The sequence below is a fragment of the Macaca thibetana genome, chromosome 3 (assembly GCF_024542745.1).
Source record: "Macaca thibetana thibetana isolate TM-01 chromosome 3, ASM2454274v1, whole genome shotgun sequence".
Classification (NCBI taxonomy): Eukaryota; Metazoa; Chordata; class Mammalia; order Primates; family Cercopithecidae; genus Macaca; species Macaca thibetana.
In genome coordinates this window covers 163,486,075-163,509,228 of record NC_065580.1, presented here as the reverse complement: position 1 = coordinate 163,509,228, position 23,154 = coordinate 163,486,075, and the positions used below count along the sequence as shown (strand labels likewise).

At 42.2% G+C, this 23,154-nt stretch overlaps 1 protein-coding gene across 3 annotated transcripts in view; it reads right to left on the bottom strand.

The window, feature by feature from the left end:
* Positions 1–6,523: 6,523 nt before the first annotated feature.
* The window catches only part of TMEM50B (transmembrane protein 50B), a 33,592-nt gene continuing 16,961 nt past the window's right edge, over positions 6,524–23,154 (bottom strand). For all 3 annotated transcript variants that reach the window (XM_050786003.1, XM_050786006.1, XM_050786004.1), the window contains 3 exons: positions 21,324–21,416; positions 16,298–16,355; positions 6,524–11,421 (listed from right to left, as the gene is read on the bottom strand). In XM_050786003.1, coding sequence (XP_050641960.1) covers positions 11,376–11,421; positions 16,298–16,355; positions 21,324–21,416 — 197 coding nt within the window. In that variant the 3' untranslated portion in view covers positions 6,524–11,375. The remainder of the gene's footprint in view (positions 11,422–16,297; positions 16,356–21,323; positions 21,417–23,154) is intronic.

Genomic DNA, 23,154 nt, shown 5'->3' with positions numbered 1-23,154 from the left:
TGTGCCACCCCATTTATTTATTTATTTATTTATTTATTTATTTATTTATTTATTTATTCAGAGACAGAGTCTCACCCTGTTGCCCAGGCTGGAGCGCAGTGGCACGATCTCAGTTCACTGCAACCTCCGCCTTCTGGGTTCAAGCGATTTTTGTGCCTCAGCCTCCAGAGTAGCTGGGATTACAGATGCTCGCCACCATGCCCAGCTAATTTTTGTATTTTTAGTAGAGATGGGGTTTCACCATGCTGGTCAGGCTGGTCTCAAACCTCTCACCTCAGGTGATCCGCCCACCTCAGCCTCCCAAAGTGCTGGAATTATAGATGTGAGCCACTGTGCCCAGCCTTAAATAGTATTTTCTGAAATGAAATGCCTCATTATCCTTAGTAAAATAAATAACTAATTGATGGGATTAATACACTAGTCAAGGCCAAGGCTTAGGTCATCTGCCTCTGTGACATTTATATCTTTTAAAAATCACATCTCTGGCCAGGCGCGGTGGCTCATGCCTGTAATCCTAGCACTTTGGGAGGCCGAGGAGGGTGGATTGCCTGAGCTCAGGAGTTCGAGACCAGCCTGGGCAACATGGTGAAACCCTGTCTCTACTAAAATACAAAAAAAAAAAAAAAAAAAAAAAAATAGCCGGGCATGGCGGCATGCGCCTCTAGTCCCAGCTACTTGGGAGACTGAGGCAGGAGAATTGCTTGAACCTGGAAGGCAGAGGTTGCAGTGAGCAGAGATCGTGCCACTGCACGCCTGGCGACAGAGCGAGACTCTGTCTCAAAAATAATAATAAAATAAAATAGTCCAGTGCGGTGGCTCACGCTTGTAATCCCAGCCCTTTGGGAGGCTGAGGGAGGAGGGATCACGAGGTCACGAGTTCGAGACCAGCCTGACCAACATGGTGAAACCCCGTCTCTATTAAAAATACAAAAATTAGCCAAGTGTGGTGGTACATGCCTGTAATCCCAGCTACTCAGGAGGCTGAGGCAGGAGAATCGCTTGAACCTGGGAGGCAGAGGTTGCAGTGAGCTGAGATTGCACCACTGCCTTCTACCTGGGTGACAGAGCGAGACTCTGTCTCAAAAAATAATAATAATATAAAAATAAAATCATGTCTCTGTCCATAGTGTTTAAATCACATAAAATGGACTTCTGGCCAGGCATGGTGGCTTACACCTGTAATCACAGCATTTGGGGAGGCTCAGGTGAGCAGATCACCTGAGGTCAGGAGTTCAAGACCAGTCTGGCCAACACGGTGAAACCCCGTCTCTACTAAAAATACAAAAATCAGCCCAGCACAGTGGCAGGTGCCTGTAATCCCAGCTACTCATGAGGCTGAGGCAGGAGAATCGGTTGAACCCACAAGGTGGAAGTTGCAGTGAGCCAAGATGGCACCACTGCACTCCAACCTGGACAACAAAGCAAGAATCTGTCTCAAAAAAAAAAAAAAAAAAAAAGGACTTCTCGGTACATAACATTTAAAGCAGCCTGCATAGTCACTATGGTCACTATGTCTTTGAAGCGCCACAACAGACAGAGAGAGGCTCTCTGAAAGGAAATGATACTGATTTGGGAATAGGGTATTACGAGGAGAATATGTGTGCCACAGTAAATTATGTGCATATTTAGGCAGGTGAAGGAAAACAAAGGTTCTTAAAGGAAAAATGAGGATAAGATCATTAAGATAATTATCCTTGGCTATAAGGATCAATAGCAAGGGTGATGCTATTCCAAGGTTAGACAGGCAGTTGCTGGGAAGATGTCCTCATAAAAGTGTTTTTTGTGTAAGGCTGTGAAGGGCTTTGTGCAAGGTTGAGATTTTTGCAGTCTTTTGTGATCATTATTTATTTATTTATTTAGAGACAGAGTCTTGCTCTGTCTCCCAGGCTGGAGTGCAGTGATGTAATCACAGCTCACTGCAACCTCCACTTCCCAGATTCAAGAAATTCTCCTGTGTCAGCCTCCTTAGTAGCTGGGACTACAGGCACCCGCCACCATGCCTGGCTAATTTTTTGTATTTTTAGTAGACATGGGATTTTGCCATGTTGCCCAGGCTGGCCTCGAACTCCTGACCTCAAGTGATCCGCCTGCCTCGGCCTCCCAAAGTGCTGGGATTACAGGCATGAGCCACCACACCTGGCCTTGTGATCATTTTTGTTATCAAGCATTTATGCATGAGAATCCTTCATGGCCTTCCCCAGTTCTATTTGTCAGGGTTTTTTGTTTGTTTTAAGCACAAGTGAATCCATTTTGATTCTGACAACTTCCACACTATGTAGTCACATCTCTGAGGCGCCCAGAGCCCTACGAAATATATTTGCTGTTTGCCAAATAGTCTCTATTTGAGATGAGAACATCCCCAGCTGTCCTTCTGTTTGGTAAGAAGTGAGACTTCACCCCAGCATTTTCTAGAGATGCAGTCACGCCTCCCTGCCCTTCACTGCTGCTCCCAGGCTCCCTTGAAACTCAAGGACTGTCCCATGGGAATGAAATGAAAGTGAGTTTTCCTCCTTGTCTCCAGTCTGTGGGGAGGGAAAACAGCCGGCTACGCTTGGGAGGGTATGGAAACTGGTCAGAGTGGGTACTTGGGACCTGGGGCCGCAGAGCTGCCCGTTGCTAAGGAGAGGACTCTGGTCAGGGCAACTTGCCAATGCTCTAGGAAGATGATCTAGGAACGACACCTAGACATTCCTAAAAAATGATAGCCTAAAAATTAATCCCATTGTAGAGATATAGGCAGCATTAGCTTCTCTGGGCCCTCAGTTATCAGAAAAAGAGGAGGGAGGCAGATCCTCAGGGTTACTTTACATCCATATACCCAGCTACAACATAAACATCAAATGATACGTGGCCAGGCACGCTGGCTCACGCCTGTAATCCCAGCACTTTGGGAGGCCGAGGCAGGCAGATCACTCGAGGTCAGGAGTTTGAGACCCGCCTGGCCAACATGGAGAAACCCCGTCTCTGCTAAAAATGCAAAAATTAGCCAGGCATGATGGCGCACGCCTGTAGCTCCAGCTACTCAGGAGGTTGAGGCATAAGAATTGCTTGAACCTGGGAGGCAGAGGTTGCAGTGAGCCAAGATCGTGCCACTGCACTCCAGCCTGGGCAAACAGAGAGAGACTCTGTCTCAAAACAAAAACAAAAACAAAAAACAAAACAAAAAACCACAACATACAATATTAATGATTTTCCTTGAAATTAAATAGTGGTATGAGTAACAATGCATAGTAACTGTAAATATTAATTCAACTTGTTTCATTTCTGCATTCAGGTGAATAAAAATATCTGATCTATTCTCTGTGGGTAATAAGAGTATTTTTGTACCTGAAAAGCCTAAGAGAGGGTCAAACCCTTAAAGAGCTGGTAAGTCCAGGTAGGACCCTGAGGTCCTTGGAGATGGGCAGGTACAAAATTTTGCCTGGCATAAAATTCAATTAATCAATCAAACTAATGTGTTTCTTGACTGTTTCCTTTCTGAAATTTTGCTGTGACCCTTAGTACAACTGTGAGTACCTTCAAGTGTCCTCCAGATCCAGACACTTCTCAAGTGGCCAGCCCCAGGCTACTAGTAAAATATGTGGAGCACCAGTAGTTGGGTCTGTGAGTACATTCCTGTAGGCTGTGCACTGCACAACCCCACCGGTGCTGTTGACCTAAACAGAACACAAAGGCACACAGCAACTGCTAGTAGCCCTGATACGTAAGCCACTCACGTTCCAAATGCCTAGTCACAGAAGACAAAGACTGAAGAACCATTCCAAATACAAGAGACACTGCAGGGTATGACAACTAAATGCAATGTGTGATCATGGGCTGGATCCTGCCACGGAAAAACAGAGGTTTTTTTTCTTTACTATAAAGTACTTTACAGGGGTAATCTGAAAAATCTGAATAAGGCACAAAGTACTGTATCCATGTTAATTTTCTTACTGGTATCGTATTGCAGTTATATTTGGGGGAAAATATACACAGTATTCAAGGGTAAGTTAACAGGCATCACATCTGCAACATGCTGCCAAACATTTAAAATAACAGACCAAAGCAAATGTAGTAAAATGTTAACTTTTGGGAATCTGAAGGTTATACATGAATTATTTGTGTTTGTGTGTATGTGTGTGTGTTGACGGAGTTTCACTCTGTTGCCCAGGCTGGAGTGCAATGGCGGGGTCTTGGCTCACTGCAACTTCCACCTCCTGGGTTCAAGCAATTCTCCTACCTCAGCCTCCCAAGTAGCTGGGATTATAGGCAACTGCCACTACGCCTGGCTAATTTTTGTAGTTTTAGTAGAGATGAGATTTCACCATGTTGGCCGAGCTGGTCTTGAACTCCTGATCTCAGGTGATCTGCCCACCTTGGCCTCCCAAAGCACTGGGATTATAGGCGTGAGCCACCATGCCTGGCCTCTTTGTGCTATTTTTGTTACTCTCCTGGTAAGTCTGATGTAATTTCAGCATAAAAAGTTAATCTCAGGCTGGGTGCGGTGGCTCATGCCTGTAATCCTAGCACTTTGGGAGGTTGAGGTGAGCAGATCGCTTGAGCTCAGGAGCTCCAGACCAATCTGGGCAACGTGGTGAAACCCTGTCTCTACAGAAAATACAATTAGCCAGGCGTGGAGGCATGCGTCTGTAGTCTAAGCTACTCAGGAGGCTGAGGTGAGAGGATCTCCTGAGCCTAGCAGACAGAGGTTGCAGTGAGCCGAGCTCACACCACTGCACTCCAGCCTGAGTGACAGAGCCAGACCCTGTCTCGAAAAAAAAAAAAAAAAAAAAGTTAATTTCTAAACTCCCAACTTCCATGGTGGGAGAGAAGTACATTGATCATACTGAATCATGATTTTGGCACCAGAAGTAGAAACTGTTGGAGTACAGACCTGTACTATAGTCCCAGCTACTTGGGAGGCTGAGGCTGGAGGGTCACTTGAGCTCAGCAGTTCCAGGTCGAAGTGTGCAACGATCATGCCTGTGAAAGCCACTGCACTCCAGCCTGGGTTTAAAATAGTGAGACTCCATCTCGAAAGAAAGAAAGAAAAGAAAGAAAAGGAAGGAAAGAAAAGAAAGAAAAGGAAGAAAAGAAAGAAAGAAAAGAAAGAGAAAGAAAAGAAAGAGAAAGAAAAGAAAGAAAAGAAAAGAAAGAAAAGAAAATAAACTGCTGGCTGGGTGCAGTGGCTCATACCTGTAATCCCAGCACTTTAGGAGGCTGAGGTAGGCAGATCCTTTGAGCCCAGGAGTTCGAGACCAGCCTGGGTAACATGGTGAAACCCCATCTTTACAAAACATTAACAATTAGCCAGGATATAGTGGCATGAACCTGTAGTCTGAGCTACTTGGAAGGCTGAGGTGGGAGGATTGCTTGAGCCTGGGAGGCGGAGGGTGACAGAGTCTGAGACCCAGTCTCAAAAAAAAAAAACCCAAAAAACAAAACAAACAAAAAAAACCCAGAAACTGCTGCTGGAAAAGAGCACAATTTACATCCTTTTTGGAGAGCTCTCTGGTTTTATGTCTAGACCTCTGGGGTGGGGAAGAGGTCAACATGCTCCCCAAATCAAAGACCCCAGCGCTCTCTACACTGGCATAATCCATGAAGGTCTAGGCAGCCTGTCCTGCCATACTTACTCAAACAAATTTAAAATATCCTATTTGCCGCAGCTAAAAGAATTGAAGAGGCATTTACTGTTATCCAAAACCCTACATAAAATTACTTAAGCTGTGATAAAAGTGCTACAAAAAAAACCTCTGGCAGGCTCTAAACTTGGAAGTCTTGTTTTTCTTAGCATGGCATGCCACCTTGTGGCAAAAAGCTAAAAAGTCATCAGATGAGAAAGGAAACATCCCTTCAAGTCATAAGAAATGCCAGGCACGGTACCTGTAATTCCCTGCACTTTGGAAGGCTGAGGCTGGCAGATCTCTTGAGGTCAGAAGTTCGAGACCAGCCTGGCCAACATGGCAAAAACCCATCTCTACTAAAAATACAAAAACAATTAGCTGGACATGGTGGCACGTGCCTATAATCCCAGTTACTTGGGAGGCCGAGGCACGAGAATGGCTTGAACCCAGGAGGCTAAGGTTGCAGTGGGCCACTGCACTCCAGCCTGGATGACAGAGTGAGGCTCCGTCTCAAAAAAAGAAAAAAATAGCCTACTTGTGTGGATCACTTACTATTTCCAGAACTATGTTAAGCATTTCCTCAGATTAATTCTCATACTTACAGACAGGGAAACAGTCTTGCAGTCACATAGCTAATAAGTGGCAGTGCCAGAATAAGGGAATAAGGGAGAAGTAAACCAACCTAAACTTAAATCCATAGGCCTCCAAGAATCCCAGCGCCCAAACCAGAATCGTCTAGTAACAACGCAACTGGAAGAATTCTTCCTACTGTGCCCTCCTCCCACCATTTTTATTCCACATAATCAAGCTGGCCACAGGCTTTTCCCAAAGTCAGCCATGCCCACACCTAAACATTTTCCTCTCCTTTGTTAATTCCCTGTGTTCTATTCTAAAGCCACCATAGCAGCAGTTTCCCCAAATTACATTTTTCTTTTTTGCTTTTTTTTTTTTTTTTGAAACAGAGTCTTGCTCTGTTGCCCACACTGGAGTGCAGTGGTGTGATCTCAGCTCACTGCAGCCTCTGCCTCCTGGGTTCAAGCAATTCTCCTGCCTCAGCCTTCCGAGTAGCTGGGATTACAGGCATGTGCCACCACACTTAGCTAATTTTCTGTATTTTTAGTAGAGACGGGTTTCACCATGTTGGCCAGGCTGATCTCGAATTCCTGACCTCAAGTAATCTGCCCGCCTCGGCCTCCCAAAGTACTGGGAGTACAGGCCTGGCCCCAAATTACATTTTTCAACATGTTCCAGGAGATAAATTTCCAAGTCTCAATAATAGAAAACACCATATAATTGATACCTTCTTCCTAAAGACATACAATGCACACTTCAAAAAAACTCTAAGGAAAGAACTTAACAGAATTTTAAAAAGGTGTTTTGGGGCCTAGTGTGGTGGTTTGCACCTCTAGTCCCAGCTATTCAGGAGGCTGAGGCAGGAGGATCACTTGAGCTCAGGAGTTCAAGGCCAGCCTGGGCAATACAGCCAAGATGGCTCTCTAAAAAAAACTAAGCAAGAAGGTGGGGTGCAGTGGCTCACTCCTGTAATCCCAGCACTTTGGGAGGCCGAGGCGGGTGGATCACCTGAGGTCAGAAATTTGAGACCAACATGGTAAAATCATGTGTCTACTAAAAATACAAAAATTAGCTGGGTATAATGGTGCACACCTGTAACCCCAGCTACTTGGGAGGCTGAGGCACAAGAATCACTTGAACCCAGGAGACAGAGGCTGCAGTGAGCCGAGATCGTACCACTGCACTCCAGCCTGGGGAACAAGAGCAAAGCTCCCTCTGGAAAAAAAAAAAATCAAGAAGTAAAGAAAAAACATGTTTAGACCTAGTTCAGCCCAGGGTTTCCCAAGCTTCTCTGACACACACACCTTTTCTCAGGTACACCTTCAGGGGCACCAGTGTTCTACAAACAACTTGGGAAAGGTGCAATTAAATCTAAAAAGGAGAGCTGAGTGTGGTGGTGCACACCTATAGTCCTACCTACTCAGTAGGCTGAGGGAAGGACTGCTTGAGCCAAGGAGTTCAAGGCAGTAGTGAGCTATAATCACGCCATAGCGTTCCAGCCTGGGCAAGAGTGAGACACTGTAAAAAGGACTCCATAAAAAAGAACAATGAAAACAAAGGCTCCTGAGTTAATGTTGTTACTGAAAACCCTTCCACCAGGGAAAAATGTAGACATCATGAGTTCAATGCACACATGTCAAACCCTCTGGGGGCTCTTGCTCAAGGGGCCAATTATATGGCTTGATATCATCAATCTTTCAGTCTTCCAATTTCATTATGTTGATGCAAGTCAATGTCTTGTGTATATACACACATATATATAATGGAAAAATACAGCCTCTGGGTTTTTACTCAGTGGCAACAGCACAAGAAATACAAGGAACTTAGAGCAATAAAATGGAATACTCTGATAATACTGGTCCACACACAAAAGACACTCAGATTCAATGACCACTGAACCTATGTGACAGCTTGAGAACTTTAGTAAGAGAATCACATGCATTTGTAGATGATTACCAAAGATGCTGTCCTTTCTAACTCACAATATTTCTAAGAGTGGATACTAATATTATCTCTTTGATTATTATTATTAATTTTTTAGACAGAGTCTTGCTTTGTTGCCCAGGCTGGAGTGCAGTGGCGCAATCTTGGCTCACTGCAACCTCCGCCTTCCAGGTTCAAGCAATTCTCCCTGCCTCAGCCTCCCGAGTAGCTGGGATTACAGGCGTGCACCACCATGCCTGCCTAATTTGTTGTATTTTTAGCAGAGACTGGGTTTCAGTATGTTGGCCAGGCTGGTCTCAAACTCCTGATCTCATGATCTGCCTGCCTTGGCCTCCCAAAGTGCTGGGATTACAGTATAGGCGTGAGCCCCAACGCCCAACCACATTATCTCTTTTTTTAAAATGAGGAAACAGAAAATTAAGTGATTTGCTCACAACTAAAAAACAAATTCAGGGCTGGGCGTGGTGGCTCATGCCTGTCATCCTAGCACTTTGTGAAGTTGAGGTAGGTGGATGTGTTGAGACCAGGAGTTCACCCAGAACAGTATAGTGAGACCCCCGTCTCTACAAAAAACAACTTCTTGTTTTTTTTTTTTTTTTTTTTTGATGGAGTCTCACTCTGTCACCCAGGCTGGAGTACAGTGGCGCGATTTTGGCTCGCTGGAAGCTACGCCTCCCGGGTTCACGCCATTCTCTTGCCTCAGCCCCCCAAGTAGCTAGAACTACAGGCACTCACCACCACGCCCAGCTAATTTTTTTGTATTTTTAGTAGAGACGGGGTTTCACTGTGTTAATCAGGATAGTCTCCATCTCCTGGACCTCGTGATCCGCCCACCTCGGCCTCCCAAAACATTTTTTTAATTAATCAGGCGTGATGACACACACCTGTGGTCCCAGCTACTTGGAAAGCTGAGGTGAGAGGATTGCTTGAGCCCTAGCGTTTGAAGGTGCAGTGAGCTGTGATTGCACCACTGCACTCCAGCCTACGCAACAGAGTGAGATCTTGTCTTTCAAAAAAAAAAAAAAAAAAAAAGGAAAGAAAAATTCATGGCACAGTGAGAAATAGAAAAAAAAAGCTACCATTTCCAGTCAGTCTTCAGGGAAACCTTCAACAAACTTCACATGAGCATTTTACAAGTCTATTTCTTATTTTATAAACATAATTGCATTATTTGTGTATACTTGAATAATTGAAAACTGAACAGCAAATCAATGTTTATGGTTCATTTTCTCCAACAAACAACAATATTAAACTGTATGAGAAGTAATATTTATTGCAACAGGTTATGAGGTGGAAACAAGTAATTCGTCTTACAATTTGCTAGAAGCATGACAGAGCTTACTAACATTTTGAAGAAAAAACAGCAAAGAAAGACGTCATCAAACAAGATGGTATCTTGACAAAGGCACAGTGCTCCACAACTGCTTCATACTCTGTGCACAAGAAAGCCTCTCAGAGAGAGGAGAGGAGTGATGCCAAACAGGCTTGGATTTGAGCTGTGGACACTACCACTGCTATTATTCATACAACCAAGGCTCTACAACACCCCTCTGGAGAAAAAGTGCAACACAAAATCTGTGTAACAAAGGAAATCAAAAGTAGCAATAAGGGCCCAGAGGAATACAAACAGTGCAAATACAGTACTGCAAACTCAGTAAAAGGAGTTTTTTTATTGGAGTATGAACTTTCAAGTTGAAGATATATTTTGCAGGAACATTCACCCAAAGCTTGAGAGCTAGAGTGAAGAGAGACTTGCAGTGGATGAAACGCCTAATTTTTCACTAGGTGATAATTCCCTTTGGGAGGAAGTGCTTTAATTATTCCACTTTTTGTTAAATGGTTCATGCTTTTAAACTGCGATTGTCTCAAACTTACTTGCTATTGAATTGTGTAAAATAAGAAAACGGCAGGCTGCCAAAAGATAATCCCAGTGGATAATTTAAGCTGCTTTTACGAGAAGCATGGTGCTGAGCTGCCTTACACAGTCTTTTTACAGTAACCATAAAAAACTGAGTTGATTTGACCAGGTATTATCCCTCCTCACATAAAGTCATATTAGAGGAGTTCTTTTTAAAAGAAGCTTTCAAACTAGTCCTTTGGGCATTTAAAAAATCATTATATAAAAGTACACTTCTTCAATACATAAGAACAAACATTTTTCCTTTACAAAAAAAACTCATTTTTAGGCCAAAATAAATTACAACTTGCTGAAAACCTTTTATGGCTCAGTGCTCATTCCAGATATATGAAGCTATATATATATATATTTTATTTTTATTTTTATTTTTATTTGAGACAGAGTCTCGCTCTGTGGCCCAGGCTGGAGTGCAGTGGTGCGATCTCAGCTCACTGCAAACTCTGCCTCCTGGGTTCACGCCATTCTACTGCCTCAGCCTCCCGAGTAGCTGGGACTACAGGTGCTCGCCACTATGCCCAGCTAATTTTTTGTATTTTTAGTAGAGACAGGGTTTCACTGTGTTAGTCAGGATGGTCTTGATCTCCTGACCTGGTGATCCGCCTGCCTCGGCCTCCCAAAGTGCTGGGATCACAGGCGTGAGCCACCGCGCCCGGCCAAAGCTGTATTTTTAGTACATCTTCAGAAATCAGAGATACTGAGAGAGAGTGGTTTGTTTTTTTTTTTTTTTTTTTGAGACTGAGTTTCACTTTGTGCCCCAGGCTAGAGTGCAGTGGCACAAACTCAGCTCACTGCAACCTCCGTCCCCTGGGTTCAAGCGATTCTCCTGCCTCAGCCTCCTGGGTAGCTGGGATTACAGGCATACACCACCACACCTGGCTAATTTTTGTATTTTTAGTAGATGGAGTTTTGCCACGTTGGCCAGGCTGGTCTCAAACTCCTGACCTCAAGCAATCCGCCTGCCTCGGCCTCCCAATGTTCTGGGATTACAGGCATGAGCCACCGTGCCCAGCCAGAGAGAGTGGTTACTTCTAAAATGACATGATGATATAACCCTGGCTCAGGGAACAGATCAAGTTCTAAATCTCAGGAATAAAAAACTGATACTCATTATCCAATTCATATAGTCTTGTATTATATACATATTAGTATTAACAGTCTACGCAATGAAAAATAAAGACGTTTCATAAAACTATTTCAAAACTCGGAACATAAAAATGTAAAGAAACAAAACATTTAGTGTACAATCTACTCCATTTGGCAATGTGTACTGAGAGATAAAAAACTTATCTACAAACAGAATATAACAAAAGGAAAATGTGACTTAAGAAGTGATCTCAGGTCCATAGCTCTTCAGTTCTTCCAAATTTGTAGATCAGAGTGCTAGAAAGATAGGAAAACAAATCATGAGGAAAAAACAGATGGAACAAGCAACACAAAATTCATTTTCTCAATATGCTTTGACAGGTACTTCACTGATTCCTTTCTATCAATTTAAAAAATTAAATTAGACATCATGGCAGTGTTGGTCTTAATTTGCTTATTTTGTAAAGCAGTCTGTTAACCACGATGGCTGAGCATAACTGTATTCTTTCTTAAAGCCTGGAAAGTTATAAATAGGCAACTTGTAAGGAAAAGAGACATTTCTCTATGACTCAGAAACAAAAAAAATGAATCAATACATCAAAAAAAATAAAAGAGAGAGAGAGACCATTCTCATAGTGACAGGCATTAGGGCCATTTTATGTCTCCAGGAGCCTACCATATCTAAACTACAGTAACTGAAGCACCCTACAACAGACCATACTGCAATTCTTCATTCCTTCAACAAATAATTATTGTGCACTGAAAACTGGTTATGTACCAAGCACCTAAGTGCTGGGATGAGACTTTGAGTCCAGACAAACTTGCTCCCTAATGGAGCTAAGGGTCTAATAAGGAGACAATCAAATAAATATAAAATTCCAACTATAAAAAAAACGCTATAAATGAGAGGTGCAGTGTCCTAAGAGTGAAACATAAGGATCAGACCTAGTTAGAGAGGTCAGGAAAGGTTTTCCTGAGGAGTGGTGACTGAACTCAGATCCCAAAGAAGAGGGGGAATTATCTTGGCAAAGTGAGAGAGGGGATAAGGAGGTGGGAACAGAGAGATGGGACACTCCAGGGCCACGCATTGAGCTGTGGGCGTACTAAATGTTTTGGATTTGAATTGTCAGCAACCCAGGAAGGGATGTGAAGTAGGAATCTGGATATATGGTTTAGGCCTGGAAAGGGACATCTGTGACTCACTGGCATATAAGCAATAACTGGAGTCCTAAGTATACATGAGTTCACCCAGAGACAGAAAAATAACAAGGAGTTTCTTAAGGCCAAGAACAGAGCTTTAAGAGACTTCAAAAGGTAGTAGGCATGGAGTGGAGGATCAGCTTGCAAGGGAAACAGAGGAGTGACCAGAGATGTAAATAAAAGAGGCTGTACCCCAGAGCTTAGAACAGGTCCAGCTCAGAGGAAGCACACAGGCTGCCTGATAACTTGCCAGCCTCTGGGCAGAGCACATAGTTGACATGGCTGTCAGCTATGTCCACCTGAGCATACAAGGTTTCTGTTCATCCAACAGTCATTTAAGTGGATTCATCTACCACCACAAAGTGTTGAATCTGACCTTAAACTTAATCTATAAAGATTGCCTCAAATGTCTTCATAATAACTTATATCACCAGAAGGCTGTCAGTCACATGCCAAAGACATGTGACTGACAGCACGTAAGAAAGCAGAAACTGCCAAACATCTTTCAAAACCAGAATGTCAAGGCCATAAGGAGAAATCCAGGTAGAGCAGGGTGGTCTGAGAGTTGGGGGAGACCACATGGCTACAGTTTGCCACGCAGCATACAGACAGCCACACAGAGGGAACGCAGGAGATCTGCAGGGGGTGCTCCTTGAGTCTGTGGCTGAGTATTGATCAGTCTATACATAAGAGGAAACTACCCAAGTGAAGGAAAGAACCACTGGAAAGAACACATCCCACAGCTACCACAAGGCTGGAAGAGAGTTCACATTCTCACAAGTCGAGTAGAGAAACCTTGGAATACACGAAGCATCAGACCGTGGAAACACTCAAAGTACTGGTATGACTGCCTTAGTAAGTGGACAAATCAGTCCTGGGCTATAGCTGCTCTGGTCCTGCCTATAACAAAGCTTAAAAGACATAAAAGGACCAAACTGTTTCTGAGTCACCTAACTGCATCCCAAAACAAAGCTCAAAAACATTTAAAGGACTAACAAAGATCCAGTCCCAACAAATTGTATGCAAAGCACCAAATAAGGGAAAATAGGTCCAAAATGAAGAGCAAACAGAAGCAGAAAAAAATCAATAGAAGCAGATGCAGAAATGACACAGACAATTGGACAAGGACCCTGAGATAGCTATAAATATACTCTGTGTGTTCAAGAAGGTGGAAGAGGGCATGAGCATGTTAAAGAAAGACATCAGAAATATTTCTAAAGACCCAATCAAGCTTCTAGAGACAGAAAATACAACGTCTGAGATGAAAAAAATCATTGGATGGCATAGATTAGACACTGCAGAAGTAGAGAGTAATTAATTTTTTTTTTTTTTTTGAGATGAAGTCTCATTCTCGTTCTGTTGCTCAGCAATGGTGCGATCTTAGCTCACTGCAACCTCAGCCTCCTGGGTTCAAGTGATTCTCCAGCCTCAGCCTTCCGAAGAGCTGTTACAAGCATGCACCACCACGCCCAGCTAATGTCTGTATTTTTAGTAGAGATGAGGTTTCACCATGTTGGCCAGGCTGGTCTCGAACTCCTGACCTCAAGTGATCCACCCGTCTTGGCCTCCCAAAGTGCTGGGATTACAGGCGTGAGCCACCATGCCCAGCAGAGATTAATTTTAAAATGTAACAATAGAAACTATCCAAACTGAAACACAAAGAGGAAAAAAAAATCTGACCATTAGCGAGCTGTGAGACAACTTTAAGCAGTCTGTTATAACATGCAACTGAAATCCCAGAAGAAGGGTGGAGTGGATACAAAAAATGCTTGAAGAAATAATGGCTGAAAAGAATCTAGATTTGTTGATGAACTATAAACCCACAGATCCAAGAAACTCAATATACACCAAGTGAAAGGAATATGAAGAAAACTAGACCACAGTACATCATAATCAAATTACTTAAAACCAGTGACAAAAACAAAGTTTTTCAAGGCTTAGAATTTACTTAATGATTTATGGGGGGTGGGGACAGAGGCAGATAAAATTTTATAAATAAATACCTAAATATCCTATGTTGACATTAAAAGACATTCATTCTAGGCTGGGCATAGTGGTTCACACCTGTAATCCTACCATGTTGGGAGGCTGAGGCCGGCAGATCACTTGAGGTCAGAAGTTCGAGACCAGCCTGGTCAACATGGCAAAGCCCCATCTCTACTAAAAATACAAAAATTAGCTGGGTGTGGCAGTGCGTGCCTGTAATCCCAGCTACTTGAGAGGCTGAGGCACGAGAATTGCTTGAACTTGGGAGGCAGAGATTACGCTAAGCTGAGATTGCACCACTGCACACCAGCCTGGGCAACAGAGCGAGAATCCAGCCCCCCCGCCTCAAAAAAAAGACATTCATTCTAAAAATCATAGAATATGGACTTTCATTTGGGGGATATTTTTAGAAGATTGCTCCTAAAAAATACTTTTAATATTGGTTTATTTTTCCACTTAAGTTTTCTTAAAAAGGCATTCAGAAAACACAATTTCCCAACAGGTTTTGTATATAACATGCATACCATGTATTAATTTTTATTATTATTTTTGATACAGCTCTGTCACCCAGGCTGAAATGCAGTGGCACTATCTTGACTCACTCCAACCCCCGCCTCCCGAGTTCAAGTGATTCTCCTGCCTCAGCCTTCTGAGTAGCTGGGATTACAGTCATGCACCACCATGCCCGGCTAATTTTTGTATTTTTATTAGAGATGGGGTTTCACCATGTTGGCCAGGCTGGTCTCGAACCCCTGACCTCAGGTGATCCACCTGCCTCAGCCTCCCAAAGTGCTGGGATTACAGGCATGAGCCACCACGCCTGGCCACTATGTATTAATTCTGGTTTTTCCTTTTTTCTTAATAAAGGTACTTTACCTGTTGTTGTCGTTAATTTTTTTTTTTTTTTCAAAAGGCTAGTTAAGAGAAACAACGGGTCTGATATGTTTTTTAACAAAACACAGGCTATGGAAGCAGCAGTCTGGATTCAAATCCCAGCTTCTCAATTACTAGCTAGGCATCCTAAAGCAAGCTCTAAACTTTATTTCCTCATCTATAAAATGGGAATAACGCTGGGTGCAGTGGCTCTCACCTATAATCCCAGCACTTTGGGAGGCCAAGGCAGGCAAATCGTCTGAGCTCAGGAGTTCGAGGCCACCCTGGGCAATATGGTGAAACCCCGTCTCTACTAAAATACAAAAAATTAGCTGGGCGTGGTGGTGTGCACCTGTAGTCCCAGCTACTTAGGAGGCTGAGGCACGGGAATCATTCGCTTGAGCCCTGAGGCAGAGGTTGCAGTGAGCCGAGATTGTTCCACTGCACTCCAGCTTGGGCTACAGGGTGAGACTCCATCTCAAAAATAAATAAATAAATGAAAATAAAAATAAATAAAATGGGAATAACACCTGACATATATTTAAAATAATTAAATGGGAATTTATTTATTCATTTATTTATTTTATTTTATTTTTGAGACAGGGTCTCACTCTATTGCCCAGGCTGGAGTACAGTGGTGCAATCTTGCCTCACTGCAGCCTCAACCTCCTGGGCTCAAGCAGTTCTCCCACCTCAGCCTCTTGAGCAGCTGGCACTGTACATCATCACAACCAGATAATTTTCCTATTTTTTTGTAGAGACAGGGTTTTGCCATGTTGCCCAAGCTGGTCTTAAACTCCTAGGCTCAAGCAATCCACCCACCTCAGCCTCCCAAAGTGCTGGGATTACAGGCATGAGCCACTGCACTTGGTCTAAATGGGAATTTAAAAGGTAAAATATATAAAGGATCCAGCTAAAGTCTTGATACACAGCAAGACCCCTATTTAAAAGGCCTGTCTGCTCTTATGTAACAGTGGAATTCTCACCCTTTAAAAGAAGTTCTATCATTGTAACCAGTCCATGGGATTTATATGTGTTTCATGTATATGCTGCCTTAATTAAGCTGACATTTCTGTAAATGTTACAGGTGTAGTTAAAAAATTAGGCAACTTACCTAAAAAATATAAGTGCATTTTGAAAAAACACAGCTAGACCCGGATAAACATCAGTATCTACATACATAAAGTAAAACAGATTAGAAGGTTATATAGGCAAACGTCACTAATAAAGTATCAATACCATTCATAATGATACATTTTGTATATTACAACATAACACTATTATTCATTAACTCTAAGACATCTATAATGACACTGAAAGAAGAAAATGCCAATTTAATTCCCCCAAAGCAAAGGACTGCTCTTACTCTGGATAAAAGTCAATGAACTTAATCAAGTTTTCTTTTAGTCTAAAGTAATTGCTGGTTCTAGCTACATCAAAACTGCTGAGGAAGCAGTAACTTGTTCCTTTGCCTCCTATGGCCAACAATGAAATACAAAATCGTAAAAATATACAAGTTAAATTCTTGACTTTTAAACAGTCTGTTAATTTATTTTCTTTCATGAATTCAAGAAGTTTTTGTGTTTGTTTTTAAAGAAATGGGGCCTCACTACATTGCCCAGACTGGAGTGCAGCAGCTACTGACAGGCACTATCATAGCAAACTACAGTCCAAACTCCTGGGCTCAAGTGATCCTCCTGCCTCAGCCTCCCATGTGGCTGGGACTACAGGCACACACCACAGTGCCTGGCTCTCAATCCAGGAGTTTTATTATGCAAACATGTCAGATATAAATAACACAGTTATAATTTACCATTATTCTCTCTCACTGAATCTATCCTGGAGGAAATGGTTACTATCTTTATAGGAAGAGAAAAGAAACAAAATGGAAACTACTTAAATTTTTGTAGATGATTAACTTTTGTAAAACTATAAATGTTGATTAAAAAATACTGGAGAGGATGAAGAAACTGGTTCAATTCTGAGCTCTTGATATCATAGCAAACAAAGAACACCATGGTTAAGAGCTCCAAATTTGAGCCAGACCCAGGTTTGAATCCTATCTACACCAATGACTAAATGTATGACCTTGGACAAATTATTTAACCTCAGTATATCTTCATTTCCTCACCTGTAAAACAGGCATTGTAATAGCACCTACTCCAGAGTGTAAGAATTAGATGAGTGACTCTATATAGTGTTAGAACAATATCTAGCCTATAAAGTAATATATAAAAGTTGGCTATCATTATGAATATTAATAGTTCAAGCAAATCTGCACAATAAAAGACTGGAAACATGCCCTAGAAATGCTCTCTGAAATAAAGTCATATTCACTTTACAAATAAAAAAGAATATTTAGGCTGGGCGTGGTGACTCACGCTTGTAATCCTAGCATTCTGGGAGGCCAAGGTGGGTGGATCACTTGAGGTCAGGAGTTTGAGACTAGCCTGGCCAACATGGTGAAACCCTGTCTCTACTAAAAATACAAAATTAGCCGGGCATGGTGGTGGATGGCTGTAATCCCAGCTACTTGGGAGACTGAGACAGGGGAATCACTTGAACCCAGGAGGCAGAGGTTGCAGTGGGCCAAGACTGCACCACTGCACTCTACCCTGGACGACAGGGCGAAACTCCATCTTAAAAAAAAAAAAAAAGTATATTTAAATTAGTAAAGCTGTTGAAATAGAAAGATGAAATTCACAACCAAGAAATTTATCAATATGTACTAGTTCTTTAAATATTAAGATACAATTGACTGGGAATTACAGGTTCATGCCTGTAATCCCAACACTTTGGGAGGCCAAGGCAGGTGGATCGTCTGAGGTCAGGACTTCAAGACCAGCTTGGCCAACATGGTGAAACCCCATCTCTACTAAAAATACAAAAAATTAGCTGGGAGTGGTGGCAGATGGCTATAATCCCAGCTATTCGGGAAGCTGAGGCAGGAGAATCGCTTGAACCCAGGAGGCAGAGATTGCAGTGAGCCAAGACTATGCCATTGCACTACAGCCTGGGCGAGAAGAGTGAAACGCGTCTCAAAAAAAAAAAAAAAAAAAGATACACTCAACGAGAGTATAGCCTTTACAAACAATATTTCCCTACATACCTTAGAGAAATGGCAATTTATTCCTATTTTCACTATAGAAACTGTAAAGTTCATGGATCACTTCAAGTGCTAAAGTAAATAAGCAGGTGGCCATTAACCTGAGGCTATCTCCCCACTCTGAGTTCCTGTGTGACCCCACCCCCTGCAACCTAACTTATGTAAACAAACTGAAACCTAGGGTTATATTTTTGTAATAAATAGCTGAATTTTAGTCAATCACAAACAGCTAAGCTTTAGCCAATCCCAAGCAGCCAACTGATGAGACCATGCACAAATAAGACAAACATAGCTATAGACAATCTAAAAATTTCTTGTCTTTGCTTTGTGTTCAGCCTACAGCATGCAAATGCTGCTGGGTGAAGCTCTCTGAACCTCTTCTTCGTTCTGGGTCCTGCCCAATTCATGAATCATTCTTTGCTCAAATTGTTAATTTATCTAAAGTTTTTCTTTAACATAACTATGGAGACCTTTTAAGAAAATCAGTGACAGCAGCCCACCCTTCTTAGTCAGGGATAAAATGAGTTTAAAACACACTTTTGGCGGGGCACAGTGGCTCATGCCTGTAATCCCAGCACTTTGGGAGGCTGAGGTGGGTGGATCATGAGGTCAGGAGATTGAGACCATCCTGGCTAACATGGTGAAACCCTGTCTCTACTAAAAATACAAAAACTTAGCTGGGTATGGTGGCGGGCGCCTGTAGCCCCAGCCACTCGGGAGGCTGAGGCAGGAGAATGGCGGGAACCTGGGAAGTAGAGTTTGCAGTGAGCCAAGATCGCACCACTGCACTTCAGCCTGGGCGACAGAGCAAAACTCTGTCTCAGAAAGAAAAAAAAAAACAAAAAATAAACACACTTTCTGGCTGGGTACAGTGGCTCATGCCTGTAATCCCAGCACCTTGGGAGGCTGAGGTGGGTGGATCACCTGAGGTCAGAAATTCGAGACCAGCCTGACCAATATGGTAAAATCCCATCTCTATTAAAAACACAAAAATTATCCGGGCGTGTTGGCATGCACCTGAAATCCCAGCTACCCAGGAGGCTGAGAAAGGAGAATTGCTTGAACCTGGGAGGGAGAGGTTGCAGTGAGCCAAGATCATGCCACCACACTCCAGCCTGGGCAACAGAGCAAGGCTCTGTCTCAAAAAAACAGTTTCCGATAAGATTCCATGTGTATGAAATAGATATATCTATAGAGACAGAAAGTACATTAGTGGCTGCCTAGGGCTATGGGAAGGAGTAATGGGGAGTGACTGCTAGTGGGTATGGTGGTGATAAAAATATTCTCAAATTGGATTGTGGTGATGGTAGCATAATTCTGTGAAAATACTGAAAACATTCAACTGCATATTTTAAATGGCTGAATTATATGGCATGCAAATTACATCTCGATGAAGCTATTTTTAAAAAAGCATTTTCCTTCAGATACGCTTCATACCAGAACTATGTACTCTAGTAGTATTTTTAATTAACTAAAAAACACATTTCAGACACAGCTGGTGACCAATGTTATTTAAGCCAACCACTGTCCTCTTGTAATGTGACTTATTTTGTACCAAGTGAAAGACAAAGCAAAAACAAAGGTATTCCAAAGATCTTACACTGATCAAACTATGAGACTTAAATGATACTATCAAAAGTATTCAAAAATCAGCTGTGAGTCAGGACAAGGAGATGTGACAGTTAAGCAAAGAAGGCTGACAAAGAGATTCCAGAGGCAGAGGAGTCAGAGGATGAATAAATTGTGTTCTCTGACTCCTGTCTTTGGAGCAAAGGAAGACGGCCAGTGAAACAGTCTTCCAACGCTTCCAGAGACACTTCTGAAGCTGGGTTCTGTTTTTCAACACTACTGTGAATGAAAAGCTATGGCACCTGGCACATCCAGAAAACTCAGTATGGTGTAATAAGAGTTCATCCCACTCCATCAACTGTTTCTGTATGAAGGGTACACATATATATCTTCAGTCTTGCCCTTAAAAAACTCCCCCTGTACCCGTGACTTAAAATAACAGGTTTGGCTGGGTGCGGTGGCTCACACCTGTAATCCCAGCAGTTTGGGAGGCCAATATGGGTGGATCACTTGAGGTCAGGAGTTTGAGACCAGCCTGGAAAACATGGTAAAACCCTGTCTCTACTAAAAAAAAATACAAAAATTAGCTGGGCATAGTGGCACGCACCTCTAATCCCAGCTACTTGGGAGGCTGAGACAGGCGAATTACTTGAACCTGGGAAGTGGAGGTTGCAAAGAGCCAAGATCACACCACTGCACTCCACCCTGGGCAATAGAGTGAGACTCTATCTCCAAAAAAAAAAAAGTACAGGATTAGGTTGGACAAAGAAGGTGTTTATGAAAAGAAAGATTACTGATAATCCATAGATTATCAGATAAGGGGTCTATGCCCCTTATCTGAAATCCCTGGGGCAAGATATATTTTGGGATTCAGAATTCTTCAGATTTAAGAACAGTAAGGCAAAGCACATATACTGCATAGCACTGCCAGCTGGGTATGGACAAGCATCCTATAACCTAATACATCTATTTTCATTCCTACAACAAAACATTTGAATACTGACACTAAATGGGATTAAAAAAACAGTGAGCCCTGTGTCAGTTTAGGTCAGGTTTTGCTGCCAAACTAGTTATAAATAACTTGATTTTCAGCATTTTGTGGATTTTAGAATTATATATAAGGGACTGTACACCTGTACTGGTTTCTCACTTGTTCTACTGCAACTCCCAGTAAATGGGCCTCTAGCATAAAATCCTGGCTATCCTAAGGTAAGGAAGGAAAGCAGAAAGTCTGGAGATGGCTGAGAGGTACCGGCTTTGTCAGTGGCTTGGATTTCCTAACCAGAGCTATCCTACTGCACTGTGTTCCCACTGACAAGTTTTATTAAACAACTCATGTATCTTCACACAGAGTAATATCTTCAATCTAACTGAGTAATGATACTAAATTGTACTCAAGGTAGAGTTAGCCAAATATAAAAGACATATCTGAATCTCTCCTATAAAATACAGGAAGAATACTTACTTTGGGTAACATATGCACCAAAAAGAATCCACATGGAAGCAATAAGTGACCCAAACATCAACATGAAACCAATGAAAAGCCAAACTCGAGCACCTGTGTGGAGAAGAGGCTTATGATTTTGTTCATTTTTACAGCCCTATAACGTCTTAGGAATACATAACACTAGAAGCCCTGTTAGCCTTATATGTATTATGCATATCAAAGATAGTCATATATTTATTTATTTATTTATTTATTTTTTTTGAGACGGAGTCTCGCTGTGTCGCCCAGGCTGGAGTGCAGTGGCCGGATCTCAGCTCACTGCAAGCTCTGCCTCCCGGGTTTTTACGCCATTCTCCTGCCTCAGCCTCCCGAGTAGCCGGGACTACAGGCGCCCGCCACCTCGCCCGGCTAGTTTTTTGTATTTTTTAGTAGAGACGGGGTTTCACCGTGTTAGCCAGGATGGTCTCGAACTCCTGACCTCGTGATCCGCCCGTCTCGGCCTCCCAAAGTGCTGGGATTACAGGCTTGAGCCACCGCGCCCGGCCGATAGTCATATATTTATATAAATCTGCTCTAAGTTAAATGAATGATGATTAAAAAAAAAAAAAAAAAAACTAAAAGAAGTTAAACCATACATGGAAAAGGAAAAAAAGTAAGTTACCTTTTTACTGACTAGAGAAATGAATGCCCTAACTAAAAAATTACGCTGCTGTATATATTATCAAAATAACTGCCCTATTAAAAGTAGCATATGCATTCGGGATAGCCATCATCACAAAGGAATGAGAGACGTCAAATGAAGAAGGACTAATATGTCCCTTTTTAATCAATAATAAGCTTCTATAATCACACCATTACGCAATATAGTACAAATAATGGCCATTCTTTAGAGTATATTCAGGCTTGTTTATTGCTGAGGCAGCCAATCTGTACCACATATTCATGAAAACTTCAAAATCAGAAGCATCTCTTCAACCCTGTATTGAACAAAATTCTAGATGTCAATAATGTAATCATCTGGACACCTGAGTAGATTCAACACATTTTTAGGAAAGCAGGTTAACACTTGCACCAGACCCTGTTCACAGGTATACTGACAGCCCCATCACCTCTGCAAGGGGAACAAAGCTCCACTGAAGTAAAAATAAAATCCTAGCCAACTTCCATAATAGAAAACTAAATTTGCCTCAGTTGCAAATATTTCGTTACCACTGAATAGATTCATTTTAGACACTAGATAAGGAGGAAACACTGATCAAAATTCATGATGGTTAGAACAGCTGATATTTGAGAGAAACAGATCTCTATATTATCTAAATTTTATTACAATACTAAGCAGATCTCCAGAAATAAAAACAGTAATGTTTAATGCTTTGGAGAAATACAATCTCTAAATTATATTCAATTATAGCTTTTATCTAATGTGAATAAAAGGAACTATTAAAAATCCTTAAAGGCCGGGCACAGTAGCTCACACCTGTAATCCTAGAAATTTGGGAGGCCAAGGTGGGCGGATTGCCTGAGCTCAGCAGTTCGAGACCAACCTTGGCAACATGGTAAAACCCCATCTCTACTAAAAGAACAAAAAATCAATTGGGCGTGGTGGCAGGTGCCTGTAGTCCCAGCCATTCAAGAAGCTGAGGCAAGAGAATTGCTTGAACCTGAGAGGCAGAGATTGCAGTGAGCCGAGATCCTGCCACTGCACTCTGGCCTGCATAACAAAGCAAAACTCTGTTTCCCCCGCCAAAAAAAAAAAAAAAAAAAATCCTTACAATTATTTTCCATCACGTCCTTTATTTATAGCTATATACATTAAACTTTCTTTTTTTTTTTTTTTTTTTTTTTTTTT